The sequence below is a fragment of the Malus sylvestris genome, chromosome 11, assembly GCF_916048215.2.
Source record: "Malus sylvestris chromosome 11, drMalSylv7.2, whole genome shotgun sequence".
Classification (NCBI taxonomy): Eukaryota; Viridiplantae; Streptophyta; class Magnoliopsida; order Rosales; family Rosaceae; genus Malus; species Malus sylvestris.
The window spans coordinates 10741566-10761643 of NC_062270.1; the positions used below are offsets into that span (position 1 = coordinate 10741566).

A 20078-nucleotide genomic window follows, 5' to 3' on the forward strand; every position below is an offset into this window, starting at 1 on the left:
CAAGTTAAATAAACTAAAGTCCTGTTACAAAACCAAGTCCTTTGAATCTCTGATTTTCATAAACTTATAAATGTCACAACTGTAAAAAATCCAGGACCAATTCCCAGCAAAATCCGCACCTACCGTGCATGTGTGTGTAAGCTAAATAAACTAAAGTCCCGGAAAAGATGCACGGTATGACGATTCCCCAGCTCCTCTTTACAAACTGTGAACCTAATTTCCCTCCTTGTAATAAACGGAATACAAATCAAACTACACACAACTATGAAGGGAACTAACCATGACTCGTATCTGGAACCCTTTTATACCAATATTACACCAAAGAATATGAGCCACGACTTTACAGGTCTAGGTCAAAATCGAGCATCTTCCCCCTCCATGCCGCCTGAAATATGGCTCGCTCTCTCAAATTCCATTTCAGGCTGGAGATACAACTCTGCATTTCTTTGCGCTAAATACCATTCCTTCCAAAGAACAAGAAAACTGGTATACAAGTGGACTAATCCTCATCCTCGGTTATGGAGGCGAAGGAAAAAGGTTTGAACTTGTAGCCATCTCCGTGGTAGAATTTATTTTGATACTCCACCCAATGAAGACGCAGCGCATGGAGAAAAGCACTTAGCGTCTCCATCATGAGTAGTATGAACGCAGTTGCAAAGGCGAAAACTGATAACCCAATTAACCGGATAATGAAGTTGTCATACCTGTTATAAGTTTTCAGAAGTATGTTAACAATTGACCAATATGTGCAGCGTCAAATGCAATATAGTCTCTGTCCCATTGGGGAATGGCAAGCCAATTTAGAATTAAAGAAATTTACTATGCCAGATGAAAAAAATGATCTTTAGTAAGCCTCTAAGACGGTGAGACAAATTACAAGCTTGCTAAGAAACTGAGGAAAATACAATAGTAAGATTAGGGCAAGTATGTAGTTAAGGTCCGGGGAGAGGATTTTGGGGTTGGGGAGGGAGCTCCATACTGTGTGACCCTTGAAAATATCGTAAGTAGATCTAGACTACAATCCAGGTTAGGTTTCGTGTGTCCAAGAGCAGGAAGAAGTTTGAGGAGAAGAACTAGCATTCATATGCACATGCATGCAATAATAAGAATGAAAGGGTTGGAACTCACCCCCAGGCAAGGAGGAGAACTTTCTCGTAGAAAACGGTCGACAATTCTGAGTGCGCCAAGCTGTAATAGGAGCAACAGATATCAAATGAAAGCTACCCCATAGATGAAAGAAACCACGGAAAAAGAAGAAGAATAAATATAGGTATACCTCAAAGCCCATAGTCGTAGATATGATGCTGTATTTGAAACAGCACCAAGAACAAACTCTATGGAGTGTATCATCTGGTGTACAAATACCTCACTGAAATTAAACTCTTCATAATGTTGCCTCGCAGAATCAGGTTCCACTTCAAGATCCATCTCTGAGGTGCCAAGCATCCCATACGCACGACCTTGAAACCTCTGAAAACGAACATAAGAAAAACATAAGTATCACATCTTCTCAAGCTCCTTAAGTCTCGCCTCAAACACTTATGTGAGTCAAAGACAAGTATACCTCTCATAAGTAAACCGAGTCCCCATAAACAGTTGAGAATACTAATCACTACGTAATCAAATTTTAAAAATATTTACAAACGCACAAACTTCAAGAATTACTAGTAAATTTTATTCCATTCCATTGCCATCTTAGAACTCAAGGACAGATGCCTAAGCAAGTTACTCCACAGTACCTCTGTATGAAGCTTCCTCAATATGAAAGGTTTTGGAAAGAGCATCCATGGAACTGCAATTAAAGCCAAAAGCAACAAAATGATCTGCAAAACCAGAGATTTGTTAACCATAACATAAAATACCACATAAGAAGTTGCATATACGAAGTAAAGGAAAAGAGGAGCAGAATGCATGCCTGAAGTGGTCTTTGGCCCCAGAATAATTGATTTTCACCAAGATCATCAGTCGGACTTAAAAACATGTAAATCATTACATGATAGAGGTCTGCCTGAGATCCTGTACACCACTTGATGACAACAAGAAGTGAAAGATATCCAAAAAGACTGTTAAGAAAGATCATCTGTGGCACAAACTGGTACCTAACAACAAGATGCAGAATAAGTCAAACTTCTGTGCACTTCATTTCAAAGTAACACAAACGGCAAACTGACAAAAAAAAAACACATTTGAAGAGCAGAGACACACCTTATATCAAGCGAGCTGCTGAAAAACCTTGCATTGAAGTAACTTAGTAGAATTCCTAAGTTCATTTGCACAACACCCAACAAAATTGACATTTTCATTTTGAGAGAATTCAGAAAAGGGAGTTCAGAACGACTTCCACGCCAACTGGGATCCACACCAAATGGGTATGGATCTCTGTACTTGATTAAGCCAATAGTGTGCGCCTCACTGCTCAAAAGAAGACAAATTTATGATAAGTAGTCAGTTTTCTTCAGAGGAAAGTCTTTATATTAATTAATCATAAAATAGGGGATAGTTTTCAAGTCAAATAAAAGTGATAGAGAATATGTCAAACAAATAGAGCGCCAGAAATGCCTAACAAAGAACAGTTAATAATTAAGTAGATCAAAAGTCAGTAATATATTTTAACAGAAATGCAGGGTTCTAGAAGGGGAGAAAGGAGGTGCCACAGTGACGCACTTTCACAAGTTGGACATTCTGTAGAACACAACAATAGTGCACTATGGACCAGAAAAATACTCCAAAAGAACACACTACCAAACTCCATCAATCAAGAGGGAGAAAACCCCCATAAATCAAACAAGGGATGACCCTTTTCACCCTAGAAATGACCCCTAGAGGAGGAGGCAATGAAACCCCCAGTCCATCCAAAACCATGGTGAAACATAACTTAAATTAACAAATTTTGTTAATATCTTTATATTTTTAGATTATTTGGAAAATATTGAAAATTCTATAAGCATTGATCTGTAATTAAGCCAAAACAAGCAGTGCAAGAGCAGACAGGCAGTGGGGGTTTAAGCACATGGATTCTAGAAACCTCAATTCTCTAAAACAATATATTTGTGGTACACTGTGACACATAAACTCGTTCTAAACAACCCAGCTGAAGGTGACTTTAATACATGATACAACACAAAGGCAATTGTAGAGTAGAAGACTTAATATAGAAAGACTACCTGCAAGCAGCATCTCTACATTTGTAAGCAGACCCACCAAATATGTGAAAAGGAACAGAAAAGAACTCATTGTAAATCAACCCACAGTAGATTGAAAATAGGGACATCAAGAGTAGTACATATCGCCCACCAAATAGCATCTCCATAAAGCTCCCAAGTTTCTGGTAGGAAATAATACGAAATTTATTGTTAATAAACTTAGGAAATACATACAATCTCCTATTTTACATGTTAAATGCATGTTTTGCGCTTGCATTTGAGACACCACAATATTTTCGTTCAGACAAAATTGAACCATCAGATCATGTGTTCAAAGATCACTGCATTATCATCCAGTCCTTGTCCCTTTAGGGTCATTCCTCTCAAACAATAGCTATTAGGACTAGGAATTGTTTCAGCAATACACCTGATAAGAAATGAAAGCTTATCCTACTCCCATATGAAAAAAATTATTACTTCTGCTGCTGTTACTGCTTTTATTAATTAATACTATCATCGGTACCGCTATAAGAATGGCCCAAGACATGGGATATGTAAATCTAGGTAAAGATATCATATTGGTGCTAAGTCGCTAACTAAACCATGGCTGCAGTGTTGTCTTTGTACCCCAATAAATGCAGGCTTTGTTATATGATATGTTGCTGAATGGTGTTGACACAGAAACAGTGGCAGCCATGAAAAAGCTCAGGGTAAAAGTAAGAGTGGCTAGGATTACAACACATCTTTCGACAGGTTCTGGAGAGTGCAAAAGATGTACTTTTAGTAACAGCTGCTAGTCATGAACTGGAAAATGGTACATGATTGGAAGCATCTAGAAGAACATTTATTTATTATAACCATATCAATATGATTCATTACAATCTTCTGGTAGTAAGGACGCACCTGAGCACTGAGTTTACTTTCACGAGCTATAAGAACTAATGCTCCGAGCAATAAGCATATTCCATGACCCCAGTCCCCAAACATCACCGCAAAAAGAAATGGAAATGTAATACAAGTGTAAACTGCAGGATTGGCTTCTTGATATCTTGCAACACTGCCAAATTCATTAGACACAGATCAGTTCTATTGCTAGACCATAATTCCAGTATTGCTCATCATCTAAACTATTGGGTTTTTTTTTACAAGAACTGATAGCGGAAAACAACAATTGGGCTGATTTTTTAAAATTGATTCACTTACAATTTTCACAAGGTTGTGAAAAATGCTAACATAACTGCTACTAAACAGGGGAAGTGCCTGATCATATTTACAATGGATCCCCTCACTTATATCTATGTTCTTTAACCACAACTGATAGATAACTTGGACAACTCACAACCTTTTAGGATCTCTATCAATTATAAAGATTTAATATGAGTTCTAGAATTTAGCTATTTTTTCAAACCAAGTTAATAAATTCAGTTCTCGCATCATACATGAGAGCAAAGAACAACTTGATTGTTTAGATGTAAAATAAAAGTTCAGTAATAACTTGCAGCAAATCCCCACCTTTCCGTCCCTCCCATTCCATACCTAAACAAAACCCTAACTATCTAAGCTCCACCCTTTAATAGGTTGGACAGCAGGTAATTTCTACTCTTAGTTTAACTGTCAACTGAAAATAGCCATGCTGTGTACTAAATCACTTGTACCAGCACATTGGCTTCCTTCCAAATGTGTCAACCATAAACACCTACCAGTTGTGAACTGTGTACAAACAGAATGTAATTCTTAATCCTGAATACCCATCATTTACAAAGAAAATGAAGCATCAATTTAAAGACAATGTTCTTTCAAAAAACAGAAGAAAGTGTCTGAGCAGCATATTTTAACTAACCCGTATGCATCAACAATTTCCTGAAATGCACTTGTAAAGCGGTTGGTTCTGAAATATGTAGGAGGTGAATCTACTGTATCCATCACATGAAATATTACTCCCACTTGCGAACTGCTATCAAATGTAGCACGTTGCAGTGCCTCCTGAATCTGTTGAACCATAAAACATACAGGTTACCTCAGTTTTTGCAAATATAGGACTTGATATATTATACCCACTTCATAACAAAAAAATTGATGTAGAAAGCAACACAAGTTACCTTAGGTTTTGCAAATATAGGACACCAGCCCTCTCCAACGAGACATTTTTTTGTAACATCAAAGTTTAGCATATTCAAGGTATCATATACAGCTTTCTCCCTTCTTACCTGGGAGAGAGGGTAGAAAACATGACAAAGTTGTCAGGATAAAACTAAATCACTAGTGCAGTCGTTAGTTATACATTAGCACAATATTTTTTGTTAGAAATAACAGTTAACCAGAGACAAGCTTCAGAAATTTCTTACCATGTTGATCCATTTTGCTAGGTGAAACCCTACAGATGTAAGGGCCTTATTTCTGTGACGAATCCCTGCATCCAAGGTTGTTTCCAATTCAGCAAGACGTGATGAAACCTGCAACCCAAAACCTGAACTTTCAGCAAAACAGAATAGAGCTTTTGTTACAATTAGCACGGCCTGCAATTATAGGCTATAACACCCCAAAAAATAATAAAGGGAGTAGTTGCTAAAGATGCATCAAGCACATATCAGATACAAAAGAACAGTGAAACATATTAAAGTTTTGTAAACATGTTCGAAAGAAATAGATTCCCTCTTACAGCTTGAAACTTGTCTCCAAATTAAAAATAAATGAATTTCCAACACTCTTAACAAAATACATACTTCTCTAGTTATTTGCCTCTGCTTAGTTATATCTTCAGGAACAGGATAGCAATTCGCACCAAAGGCCTCACAAATTTTCAAAATCTTTGTTTTTGCCTGCATCCCGGAGAAGAACACTACAAACACTGTTTTCTCAACCTGCACAACTTTGAGGAATTACTAAAGAAGTTCATAGACATTATCATTCTACAAATAAAAAAAACTAAGAGAAAGCACATGAAAGATAAGTATAAATAAAAAATAGATCCTTTTATAGAGGCAAAAAAAAAAAACCATTTCAGTAGATAAAGGATCCATGATCTGTTCATCTGCTGGGGCATGGTTGAAAAGCATGTTGCCCCTTGTAGCACGAAACAACATCCTCTCAAACCTGAGAGCTTTGGATTTACAAATAATTCCACTAACAAATCTCAAACCAGATTGGTCTGATGGGCCAGGTCTGATATCCTGTAAAATACAAAATCAATTATAAATGAAACCATAGTAAAAGGTTTTGCACCAAAAGCACATCAAAGCTAGTAAGGCATAATCAACAAGTACCTGCTCAAGTAATGAAACTTCATCACCATAGTTATCATTTGAGTAAATATTCTCATCTAGTTCTCTCTCCTCTGAAACCGCATGGCTGTTACTTGAAACAAGAAAGCCACTTGCCTGAAATTGACCACATAAAGATATATAAGAAGGAGCCGAAAAAATGTATATGAAATTAGAATTAGAGAGTAAGGCGTTGTAATTTGATTCGTTTTTTAAATTGGTGACTTCAACATACAGGAAGGCACAGAAAAAAGCATTGAAACTAGAATTAGGGAGTAAGATTTTATAATTTATTCTTTTCTAAAAATGATAAATTCAATATATAGGAGATTCATGAACAAAATGGGGTTGGAGAAAACCCGATCGTAGGCCAAGCCTCAATCAATGCAACATGTGCACAAGAGACACTAATGAAATATTCTAAAAGAAAGGGAAGCCGACAATACATCACGAATACTGAAGATAGAAGATAAAGCCAGTTACCTTTTGCAATACCATCTTGAACTCGAGTAGTTCATTGTATGAATGTTGAAGTCTATCACTATTAGAATTCATCTCAATCAGCTCATGCTCATGCTCGGCTAATTGTATCTGGAAATGATTCAAGCAAAGTAATTCAAACTATCAGTTTTACATAATCAAATGCTCCCTACCCTAGGGCTCAATTGGTCAGTGTCATTTCGGACTTTTAACTTTCAGATTAACAACAAATGCAAGAGTGCTGAGGTAGAAACAGACCTCTAATTCCTCTAAGTCAATATCTGGTTGTAAAACAGGATGTACAGATGAAAGTAGACCAGCTTTACTAATTTGATCTCTGAAAAACCGCAGCTTTCTTGACATTTCTGCACATCGCTTTACCTGCAGAAGTCCTCAAGAGGATATAAGACAAAAATTAATGATAATCCAACACTATCCACTATAGAATTATCATAGTAAAACTATGATCACCAGCTTCTCTGAAATTCAATTCCAACTTCCAAATTTCATCACTTTGAGAATATATAGAGGTCAACTATACAGGGGCAACTTGCACAGATTTTAGGCAGAGAAAAGGACTACCATAGAAAAATATTCCTAGTGTAACACCCATACCTTTCTATCTTCTGGTAAATAACCAGGAAAGGGGGCATGCACAATCCAGTCTTAATGATGGGTAATGAAGGTAAACTTACAATGATATGGTAAGAATTTCACTTATGCCCCTTCAATTTTGGAAACTATCCCGCTTTATCCCCTAAAAAGAGATTGAGAATCCCTGCATATTATGAATTCTCTGCAACATGATCTTCATTCCAACCCCGTCCAAGATTCTGTTAGATCTCTTGCATTATACTTCCATATTTTTGAAAGAATTTTGGACGAAGTTGCACACAAGCCCACATTGCAACAAATTCATAAAACAGGGCAAATGAACTAATCCTTTTCTTAGGGAACAGATTGAAACAGAGCAAAAAGTTGAGGGGACCATAGGTTTTCTTTTCCAGGATTTAAGAATATGCACATTGCACACTAAAAACTGAAAGCATAAAGGCTCTAAAACATCAGAAATTTAATGATTTAAACATGGAAATATTAAATTCGCAAAATCTTCCACCATTACTCAAGAAAGATAGATGCTGCAGTCCTAAATATTCAGATTGCAATGCAATTGTAGTTCTAATCAAATCCGAGTATATACCTGATTAACAAATGTTCGTTGGAAAGGACTTTTATCAGCATTTAACTGCAAAAACCAAAAAAAAAAAGAGGAAAAGAAATATGACAATCAGCAGATACTAAAATTAGAAAAAAGGACTATATTGCATATTCCTTTGAAGAACTTATATGTATGTGCAGCGACCAGAAAATAAATATAGAGCAGTGCAGAAACTGGGTGCATTCCTTAACTTCAAAGAGATATATCAGAAAGATTCTCAAGCCACTTACCAGTTAGACCACCTGTGGTTTGAAGCTTTATCAAGAAAAAAAAATATCAAATTACTTATAATTCAGACAGCATATGTTTTAAAGCTTTCAGTTTCACAATTTTGCATTTTCATTTCCAGACATACCACCACACTCATAAAAATGGAGAATTGGTTCCCTGGAATGACTAAGATAGATTTTGACAATGTGCAATTTGAAGTCTTAGAATAGTTAGGTGCTACAGAAAGCCCAGTAGATCTATAAAGGTAACAACATAACAAACTCTCAAACCACTTATTAGTTACGACCATGAGCATAACAAACTTCTAAATAATAACCACTAAGCATGTACCTCCTCAATTTTCCTGTAAACTTTGGAACCATAACGAGTATAGCTACTAGTTCAAAACTATCCACAAAATTAATTTGCATACTATATAGCAATCCAAGTAACTCTAATTATGTGATCAATATAGAAAAACATGGAAAAATATTGTAATTCAAATTAGTTCCACAAATACATGTGGATGTGCAGGAAATCATCTACATGACAGCAAAAAAACCTTTGGAAAAACTAGGATTGTCATAACAAATCAATTCCAAAAATCGGTAAAACTTGGCAACTGGAATATGTGAAATTCCACATCATAAACAAAGCCCAACTAGTCTATACCAAAGGAGGGTGCTATCCAAAAAACCCAAAGCAATTCAGCCAAAGCTGCAAAGGTTCCAATCCTTCAGACCCAAAAGTACTTTATTTCTTTTGTCAATCACATGAAGTTAGCTAACCTGATCTAAATCAGAATAGGATATAAGCATAAAGGACATAGTCAACTCAAATGGAATACAAAGCTAAAATTATAACCCCTCAAATGAGACGAAGTTCTATATTATTTAACCGTCAGTAGAGTAAGCTGGTATACGAACTCAATATTGACAAGTACAAGAACTTATTCTTACTAGAGAATTACTCCAATTAAGAAAAACATGCGGTTGTCATGCACAATGTTGGTAAGACATCAAATCTCCTATCTTTAGGGAGAGGGTCTCTTAATCTATAACTTAGAACATAACACTAAACATTTCTCAATCGACCGGAAAATTACCACTCGGAATGCAGGAGGTGGCCCCCATGGAAACCCTTCCTCAGTGAGAATTTATGCAACACACAGAGATCTAAAGAATTTCCAGCCAAAAAAAAAAGGTAAACGAAAGGAGATCAAATACAATGTGAGTAAGTTCCAATTTAGATCAACCTAAATCCGCAATCTCTCCCCCCGAAAAAATAAAACTTTAAGATGAATTCCACTAAATAAATCATAAATTCTAAAATTTAAGTTCATCAATCACTAACTCCCGCTATCCACTCAACTAGTTAAAACACACATTTGAACAAGCTGATGCAAAAATTATCATCAATCCTAATGCAAACAATGAAATCCCAACTTCCGGCCACTGAACAATGCCAAATCAAACCGAATTCACGAAACAGCGAGTCGGATCTGAGTTTCCGAAAACTTACGTCTCGGAATTGGAGGAGGCCGAGTTCGCCGAGGTAAGAAATGGCGCGGTGGGCGGACTCGACGGGGATGATGAGCTGGACGAAGGTCATCTTCTCGGAGCGCATCAGATCCATGGCTGGTAAGTTGTCGATGAACTTCTCCATTTTCTCGGCAACCAAACAGAAAAGTCCTCTGCTTTTTGTTTCCTTTTGCCTCTGGATCTGAAACTCTTCGTTTGGATCTGAAACTCCCTTTCCCTCTCTCTCTCTCTCTCTCTCTCTCTCTCTCTTCTGGTTGTGATCTGAGAGAGTGTGTGCGTTTTGGAGTGCGTTATTCGGAGGCTTTCATTTGCGGGTTTTCGCTTTTTTTCTTGGCAACTGCCATTAGAATCGGAGAATTCGCATCACTTTCCAATGCCCCGATGTGGAGTTGAAAATATTTTTTTATTAAACCGTGTCCCTTTTGCGAAAAGTTGCTGATAGTGTTCACTTTAATGAAACACCATATTTTTAAACTAAAAGTGTTAATCTTGGTACTATTCATTTTATTCTTTATTTTGTCTTTATCGTTAAAACTCAAAGTTTTCAAACTCTTTTCATTAGTTTCTTTAAATTTAAAAGAATCCTGAATTCTCATCTGAATGAAAATTAAGTTTTTAAACTATTTTTTCATAAAAATCAGTCCTTAAATTATAAGAATATGCCAATTACATCCTAATATTAGATTTGAAGCTACTATATTCAATTTTCCGTCAATTTAAGTCACGTTATGTACATATATATACATTGGAGGGTAGATTGGTAATTTTAATAAATAAATAGTGTAAGAAGTTAGGGGTGGGCACGGTGCGGTTCCACCCCTAAACTGGAACCGAAATCGGAATATATCAACGATTCGGTTCGGTGTGTTTCCGCTTAAATTTATTACTAGAACCTTACGGTTCGGTCTACTCCGATTTGGTTCTTGCTGGTTTACGGTTCCGAATACTAAATTATTTGAACACCAAATCATCATGCATTCAAATACATCTTCTAAAACTGATTATATAAAGTTGCATACAACACATCTTTTTTAATGCAAATGTCTTTGGTAGTGGCACCAATTCAACAAAAAGAGACAACTAAAATACATATGCATTGGTCAATCAGTCAACAAACAAAAAAAATGATGAAGCAAACTGCAGGTTTTCATACTTCAGAGAGCAAGCAGGAAGCAGCAGCTCCTGTACACAATCAGCAGCTCTTATACACAATCAATTAATCAAACAACATATAATCAAATCAAACAATTTATTCCAGAGAACAAACAGAATCAAACAACTTATTTTAGAGAGGAAGCATGGGCTTCCCCAGTTTTAAAAGTTTGAAGAAGCATCAAGAAAAAAAAAACCTCAAGAAAAATAAAAATCATCTCATGCTTATCTCATTCTTGTCGAAACTTCAATATAAAAAGTGTACATTCTTAAAAGTTTGAAGAGTCATAACCCACCTTTCCTACACATCTTATGCATTTGCAGTGTTCCTTTCTAGTCATACCCACATATGTTATACTTGCTCAATCCCCAATTTTAAGGCATTTAAACACATTTTGACTGTCACTATGCTCCAAATTTCAACTTGCTGCCACAGATTTAAACAAAATCTGTTGACAAATTTCAACTTGCTGCCACACACAGATTTAAACAAAATCTTATGCATTTTGACTGCCATCTGCAGGTTTAATGTATGCATTTTGACTGCCACTGATTGAAAGAGTAAATTATAAATTCCACTAACTATCAATAGTAGCAAAAGGGAACATATAAAAGTGAAAGATTAAGGAGAAAAGGTGATAAGGAAGGTGCTAAAAAATTAAAGTTACATACATACCATCACTAGTAAAAGGTGAAAAGCTAGGACTGAATAGTTTATGAATCCCCAATGCTAGATGTGCCACCATTCCTTTTTGCAAAGATAAGGTTGAATAGAAACTATACAGATTATGCATATATGTTTCAAATTCAAAGTGTATAGTTTGCAACTCGCAAAGCACTAAAATAGGATGGGACTAAGTGACAAGTACCTTACAGCCACTTACATTCAAATCAACTATATGTTTGCAATTCTTCACCAGGTGCGCTATACCTATATCTGTTACCCTAAAATTCAATGCATGTTCACAAATTCAGTGAATGCAGTTCTTCACAAAACCTCCTATGTAGCAGCAGAGACGTCAAGAAGCAGTTCGAAAGAAAATACGAGCCCATGCCATTGATAAGTTGCACATACAAGTCAATTATATGTTAGCAAGCTAAAGTAGAAGTAGGTCTAACATTATCCTTAAGTTTGTCTTCTACACTTGGTTAGTTGGTTCATGTTCGTCAAATGCATCAAATTCCTTTATGGCTTGTTAAGATATTACTAATTTTCAACATAGAAGACATCAACTAAAGGAACAATAGCTAACAGGTTTGAGACAGAGGGGAAGATACAAGGAGAGAAGCATTAACGAGGAGCAATTCCCACTCTACAAAAGAGTCATAATCCAATTCATTTGACCAAAAAAGATTACACATTACAAGCAAAGAGCATCAACAGTTCACAACCAGAATACCAGAAATGTAGAATCTTGGCCTAAATAGTCACACAGAAAGCTAGCAAAAGAAACTACCATTACTATAGACAAAGAATCCACATCTCAAATAGCAGTAACACGAATGGCATCACAACACTCTCTTGTCTTCCAAATGCAAATTCCCTAACATTGTCAACAAACATTAGCTCATAGGATACGACAGGTTACACATTCGCATGTGGGCATGTAATGTAAGAGAAAAAATCTCTATATTGGGCTGCAAATCGCAAACTAGATTAACCATAAACCAGCATATGCATAGATGACCCAGAAATGCACATGACCTTTGCAATATCACCAAATATTTTAGGCATGTACAGTTAGATATAGATAGAGAAAATACCAAGAAGGGAGGACGGAGGACGAAGTGTCGTGAGCTGTCGCGGATGAGGGATGATGAGGGTCATCGCAGTTGAGGATGAGAGGTCGTGAGTGAGGGTCGCCGAGGTCGACTGTGTCTATGTGAAATGGGGAAATTAGGATTCAGGAATAGGGTGTGTGTGTGTGAAGTCGTGTGTGTGAGTGAAAGTGAACCCTAATTGGGATATGATCTTCTGCTTCTGCAATTTAATGAAACCAATTTTTCAACCTATTATACCATGACATGTGTGTGTGTATATAATTTATTTATTTATTATTAATAAAATGGTTCAGTTCGATTCAGCTGGTTCTTGGTCATTCGAAACCGGAACCGGTTTGAACAGTCCGGTTCGGTTTTTCACTCAAAGTTGACATTTCCGGTCAACACGGTTTTTTTTCATACGGTTCGATGCGGTTTTGCGGTTTGGCGGTTTTTATGCCCAACCCTATATGGAGTTAACTTTAGAGGGTAAATTAGGCATTAGATTCACAATCCATATGAATGTTAAGGGTTTAGAGACGAAAAAATGACGGTATTACACTCTAAAGTGTGTCAAGTGACTTGAGTTATAAAAAAATTGTATGAAAGAGCCTTGAATATAGTAGTAGAGATGAAATTAGCAATTTTTAATTAATTTAGGGACTTATTTTACCTAAAAAAATAATTCATAGACCTAATTTTTACTGAGGTAATAGTTCAGAAACTAACTTCGTCCTTAAAAATAATGGAGAAAAGTTTGGTTATATTATTTATGTAATAAATACAATTAAAAATAAAGAGTTTTAAGGTTGGCGGTGGGAGCACGGTGGTTAAACTGCGGTCCTAATCTGCCATACCGAACTTTCATAATGGCTATAGTAGAAATCAAGCATTAGCATTGAAAGTGTACTAAATTTTAAAGTTTATTCATACTTCATCACCTTGCTGTTGACAACCTCCAATGCTACTAACTCGATATAGGGCTTGTTTAAATAGTATTTTTGAATGACTCAAAGCGTTTTGAGGGAAAACATTTTTAAAACCAATCATTGGTAAAATGCAAATTATTCCTAGAAATACACTTGAAGTGCTTCTTATGAGGATTTAAGCCATTGTGGTGAACTCTATTAATATTTAAGTCAAAATTGAAAATTTCAGCAACTCTCCAATAATTATTAGCACGTGAGTCACATTGGTGAAACCAGAATTTCAGGTTATGAAGGTCCTCTCACAAATGTTATAAAATAAAAATAAAAACACGATGCAACACCGCCTATAATGCTATCTCTGCAACGACATAGCAACACACTCGCTCATCTAACTCTCAACCATCTCTTAGCCATTGTTTGGTTATTATGTCATCCATCATCAAAATCCAGTATTGATCCATCTCTTCTCTCTGTCTCTCTCACAGTTGTGCTCTCTCTAGATTTTTCGTCTGATTCTGATGTTTATTTGCTCGACTGTTTTTTCAATTCCACCCTATTTCCTCAGCACATTCCGACCAGTTGGGAGCCTTGTTAATTGGCGAAGGAAATAACCTAATAGAAAGGGCTAACGAGAACATGAAAATTGCACATGGATAGAAATTAGAAGCATAATTCAAGCCTGTCAACAACCACTCGCACCATGTGAAAAAGTTTAAACTCTAGGAAAACCAGTTCTTTCGCCTACTTCTTCTAGGTCTGGGTTTAGTTCGGTTCGATTTCCATTTTTTGTTTTTTTTTTTTCAAAAAATGAAAAAAAAAATCTGATCTGAGAGTAGGCATTAGAATTTACGGGCATAATGTTCTATATTTTGGTGTCACTGAGACTTCCAATGCTAAGAAAATCAGTCATTAAGTATACCATGGAGTTTCAAGATATTATAACATTGGTCATGTATTAACATGCAGATACGTAAATTTTCTAAAATAATGAGTTTTATGTACCCATGTTTTTGTTAAAATGTAGTTTGGTGCATGTTTGTATGCACTTATGTGATATTATTATTCTTGTGGTGATGCTTACTTGTTTGATTTGTTGTCATTGTAGGTAAATTACTATGTCCAATCTCACATCTCACATCAAAATGAATGAGTACAGAGATCGTGTTGTATTGGTCAATACTTGAGAATGTTAAGTTTTATCTTTCTAACAAGGAATTCTTTTAGGAGCCTGATTCCCCCCCCCCCCCCCCCCTTTTGTTGCAGCCTTCCGCAACGAAGAAGTATGGACAATATATTGGAACGTGTGTGAAGGTTTTGGATATGACTGGTTTAAGGCCCTTGGCATTTAACCAGATAAAGGTATCTCTTGCTATAGCACGAGCCTCTATTTGTTTGCCATTTGTTTTTCTTTTTAATTCTTTTTGTAAGGACCCGTGAGATTGACACTTTGTATGATCTGTTGATGCAACTTTTGACTATTATCTCTACAATTGATGACTTAAACTATCCAGAGAAGACGGATACATACTATATCGTCAATGTCCCATACATATTTTCCGCCTGTTGGAAGGTTTGTATCCTAACAACTCACAGCACATTTGGACTTACAAATTGGGTTTAGAAAATAATATCCAAAACAGATAATTAAATAAAAAAATATTAATTTAATTAATTCGGTTCAATTTCTAGATCACTAAAACTGAACCGAACCAAAAGAATTCAATTCGGTTTTGTTTTTTCGTTCAGTTCGGTTTTTTCGATTTTAGTTCGATTCGATTTTTTGTTTTTTTGGGTTTTCAGTTTTTTGAACCCACCCCTAACTTCTTCTATCCCCTCTGGTTGGGCCCTAATCTCCATAAAAATCTTTGGAGATTATAGTGATAACTCTAGTTTTTCTCTGTGAAACAAAATTTCAGCTAGGTCCATAACCATTATGGTCCCTTCATGGCTCTGCCCTTGGTGAGCCACGCATATGAGACTAAAATGGAGCTCCCTGTTAATTGTTAGCACGTGAGTCGCACATGTCAAGCTACAAGTTGCCTCACATGTGAGCGTACTACCAATTAATGGAGAGTTAACAAAATTTTCAATGTTGGCATAAATCCTAACACGTTTCACCACATGAGCTTAAATCCTAATTTTTTTTACCACATGAACTATCTTTCGACTACCCTATCACTGCATGAACTATTTATCTAATTAAGCCTTTGTATTAACCTCTCACCATCCTTTTCTTGGCTACATACTTGGAATTTGAAAATCATTAACCCAAACATTACCATTAAAACAAACCAAACCGTTCCATTGTGTGCGATAAAGATGTGGACCTACAACCGACTCAGACCGGACAGGACCGCATGATAAAATAAGACGAGAAAAATTAAGGAAATCTAATGAAAAGGGTTTCAAATCTTTACATTTTAATAAATAAAAAAACCACCCACTAACTTTATTTTAATAATAAGAACAAAAAACTAATAAGAAAGATAAATTTAAAAAAAAAAAAAAAAACTAACAAACCCAACCTGCGCTCGGGCGCGTACCCCTCTCCCCTCCCTAACTTCAAACACTCCACTTTTTCCTCCTATCTTTTTGTTCCATCGTCAGCTGCATTTATGGTTTTTTTTTTTTTTGCTTAAAATAAGAAAAATACTTCGAATTATATTGCATTCTCCTATTTTATTTTTGTGGTGTTATTTTCCAATAGTAGTCATGATGACGAGAAACTTTTCAATGTGCCTAGAACACGGGGTGTTACATTTTATACAAGTTGTGAGATTCATATGTTAAAAAATTAATAACACAAACAATAAAAATTTCCACCACTTATATAATAACACGTGGTATTCCATTTGTGTTATGGACACAAGAAAAAATTTCTCCAAGATGACACCCAAGCTCAAGAAATTGGATGGAGAGTTACATTTATTATTGTAGGTATATGAAAAAAGTGAGGAAATTTTAATTTGGTAATTGAAAACAACTTTTTAAATATAATTACTGAGAACATAATCTTCTCAAGGTTTTGATCTAAAAAGTCACTTCTGGGTTCATCGTTTTCGGCACAATAGGTGCTTTTACAGGACCAAAAAAAGTTTAAGTTTCAAACCTTATGAAACTGAACCAAGAATTAAACACTATTTATAAAGCTCCACTAATAAGTAGACACTATTCATGAAACTAGACCAATAAGTAGACACTATTCATGAAACTAGACCAATAAGTAGACACTATTTATGAAGCAAGACTAATAAGTAGACACTATTTATGAAACGAAAACAAGAATTAGGCATTATTTCCAAAACAAAACCAATAGGTATAAACTATTTATGAAATTAGACTATACACTATTTATGAAATTGGAGTAAGAACTAGACAATATTTATGAAACATAACCAATAACTAAGCACTATTTATGAAAGTAGACCAATTACTATACATTGTTTATGAAACTGGACCCAATAACTAGGCATTATTTATGAAATATGATTAAGAACTAGACACTATTTATGAAAGTGGACAAAAAACTAGGCACTATTTATGAAATTGGACCAATTAATAGTATAGTACTATTTAGTTTCATATATAGTGCAGTTTCATAAATAGTTTCAATTTCATAGATAGTGTTTAGTTTCATAAACAGTGTACACGTCTTGCGCGCGGTCATATTTTTTATTATTTTTTTAATTGTGTCATTTTCATTAAAAATTAAGTTTTTTTTGTCATTTTTATTATAATTTAAGGGTTTTTCATTAAATTTTGATTCTTTTTCATTAAATAAAGTTACAGTATAATTTTTTTTTTAAATAAACTTAACCCAAGGCATTTTCATTAAAGTTTCCAAAAAATTAATCGGGTAAATTCCAGTACTCTCTCTACTTCAACACAAACTATAGTAGGGGCATGATACGATCCAATTCTCAATTCCCTTAATCAACCTGCAAGTAGCACAAGAAAGCTATGGAAGAAGAGGGAAGGAGAGATGAAGGAGCAGAGCTCCAAATATTTTTGTATTTAATTTCTTTGTTGTAAATTCTGATCTCCTCACAATACTGAGAGTTAGTGCTCGTATACAAGTTACAACTTATCATGTCAGCTGGACAATTATAACAAACTATGTTAAAACAGGAATAAACCTAATAATCCCAAGAATTAAACCCTTAATAGTGATTAAGCTAATCACTACTTACAGATCATATCAGGGTATATTAGTATTTTTATATTAAATTTTGGTTATAAGTATCATGAAATTAAATGGTGACTATAAAATTGATTATTTGTTCAAATATGCAGGCCTCGGCGTGGCACTGCCGAGCTCGTCTACCAGATCGATCGGAGTCTCTTTCCTTGTGTCCGTACGAAGATTCGAGCGCGCGCGAGAGCTTCTTCTTCTCAATCACGACCGTTTATCTCTTCAAATCACTCTGTAAGTTTATCCTTTCTCTCCTCTCGTTCTTTTCGACTTGTTCGCTCGCATCAATGGTGGCACCACCAATCCCTGAATTGTTACACTTATGATCTCAAAAAATGTTTAAAGAATTCGAGAAATTGAAGAAAATATGAAAATTGGATCGTGTTTTTGGTTTTGCTTGAAATTGATTGATAATTTGTTTTCCCCAAGCTGTTTGTGATGTGGGTAATTTCTCTTGGTTAGGTTTGGGTTTGTAGTAAAAAGGGTTTTAGTGACGACTGTGAGTCAATGGGATTTGTTTTGGGTGAAGTTGGTCTCATGGGGTTGTGGGCTTTTTGTTGATTTTACTTGGTTAAATGCTATAAACAAGTAATTAGGGTTTAGGCTATGTTATGCTCCTAGTTTTTCAACCTATTTTTCGGATCCTGAGAATCGAAAGAACTGTATGTTAATACTGGAATTTTATTTTGTTTATGAGTTGACGTACGAATTGCGAATCCTGGGTTTCGTTGTTTCTTTTCTGCTGAGTTGTTTTTTGTGAATAGAGAACAGCAGTGTAAAAGGATAACCGGTGCTTCTTGCAAAAATCACTTGTGCTTTTGAAACCAAAAAACATTTTCTCCAAAAGTACTTTCAGTCATTTTAAAAGCACATCCAAACGAGCCCTAATTTTAGTGTTTCAAGATTTAGTATTTTGTTGCCAAGGACAATTTTTATGAGGTTAGAGTTGGCACATGGTGTTCATGGTCTTACTCTTCAAAGGTCTATTTCTGAGGATTGCTTTCGTTATATGATACTATGTTTTGCAAGTACTGAATCGTTGCTTTCTATGTATCGCCGAATTTGGTTTCTGGTGATTGGTTGATCAGGAATACACAATTGATATCTACCAAATGGGAAAACCCAATCCTGATGAAAAGATTCTCAGCTACAATGATGTTGTACTCAGACGATCAGACTTGGATATCCTCAGTGGCCCGTATTTTCTCAATGATCGACTCATCGAGTTTTATTTCAGTTACCTGTCATCATGCTCTGAGGAGATATTACTCATTCCACCTTCAATTGCATTCTGGATGATGAATGCAGTTGGTCAAGGCCTCCACGAGTTCCTGGTACCTCTTAATTTGCCTGATAAAAAACTGGTAATCTTTCCAGTCAATGACAATGAGGATGTGAGTGAAGCTGGAGGTGGATCTCACTGGAGCCTACTTGCATTTGAGAGAGATTCTAACGTCTTTGTTCATCATGATAGCAATGGAGGGATGAATAGAAGGCACGCTAAAAAACTGTATGATGCGGTTGTTGACTTCATGAGTGTCTCCAGTTCAGCAACTAAGCCCACTTATCAAGAGTGTAGTGATTCACCGCAACAAGTAAACGGTTATGATTGTGGCTTGTATGTGTTGGCTATTGCAAGGGTTATATGCAGCTGGTACGGAAGTAAAGACAAAGGTGAGCAGACTTTGTGGTTCCATGCTGTGCGCGAGCAGGTCACTCCATCTGTTGTTGCTGCAATGCGAAACGAAATCCTGGAGCTGATAAGAGGTCTCATGCCCGTGAAGTGAAGTTTGCCTACAAAGTGAGAGTCGATGAAGGGGAGAGCGAAATCTTATCCACAAACAAAGTTTAGCATTTTGTTTTTGGTTAAAACAAAGTTTAGCTTTCACTGTCTCTGGTACTTGACATATACAGAATCATGGATCGTTCTGCTTGCTACAAATGATATTATCTGCACGAACGAAAGGTTGTAGGCTAAACTAATAATATTGTGGTTCAAATTTACCTTCAACGAGAATCTAACTTCAGCTCTCACTTACAAGTGAGGAGGAAATTCATTTTCTAATTAATTGTATATGAAAGTATTCTAGTGTCACCCACTAATTATCATGTTAACGTGATCAATGCCTTGGCACGTTTCACAGATAAAATGAATCCTAAATTGTTTTTTCACAAGGAATGCATATTTATT

The 20078-nt window shown here is 35.8% G+C and overlaps 2 protein-coding genes across 2 annotated transcripts; one reads left to right on the forward strand and one right to left on the reverse strand.

The window, feature by feature from the left end:
* Positions 1–37: 37 nt before the first annotated feature.
* Positions 38–10235, reverse strand: LOC126589612 (V-type proton ATPase subunit a1-like). The gene is made up of 18 exons (XM_050254961.1): positions 9834–10235; positions 8085–8129; positions 7142–7264; positions 6887–6994; positions 6407–6520; positions 6140–6313; positions 5867–6004; positions 5489–5596; positions 5243–5350; positions 4984–5132; positions 4047–4200; positions 3165–3325; positions 2206–2412; positions 1916–2099; positions 1740–1823; positions 1277–1470; positions 1129–1188; positions 38–704 (listed from the first exon to the last, which is right to left on the reverse strand). Exons 1-18 carry the CDS (start codon positions 9975–9977, stop codon positions 500–502), a joined length of 2460 nt encoding a protein of 819 aa, XP_050110918.1. The 5' UTR covers positions 9978–10235; the 3' UTR covers positions 38–499.
* Positions 10236–18999: 8764 nt separating this feature from the next.
* Positions 19000–19940, forward strand: LOC126590122 (NEDD8-specific protease 1). Its single transcript, XM_050255643.1, has one exon. It carries the CDS (start codon positions 19000–19002, stop codon positions 19672–19674), a length of 675 nt encoding a protein of 224 aa, XP_050111600.1. The 3' UTR covers positions 19675–19940.
* Positions 19941–20078: the final 138 nt, after the last annotated feature.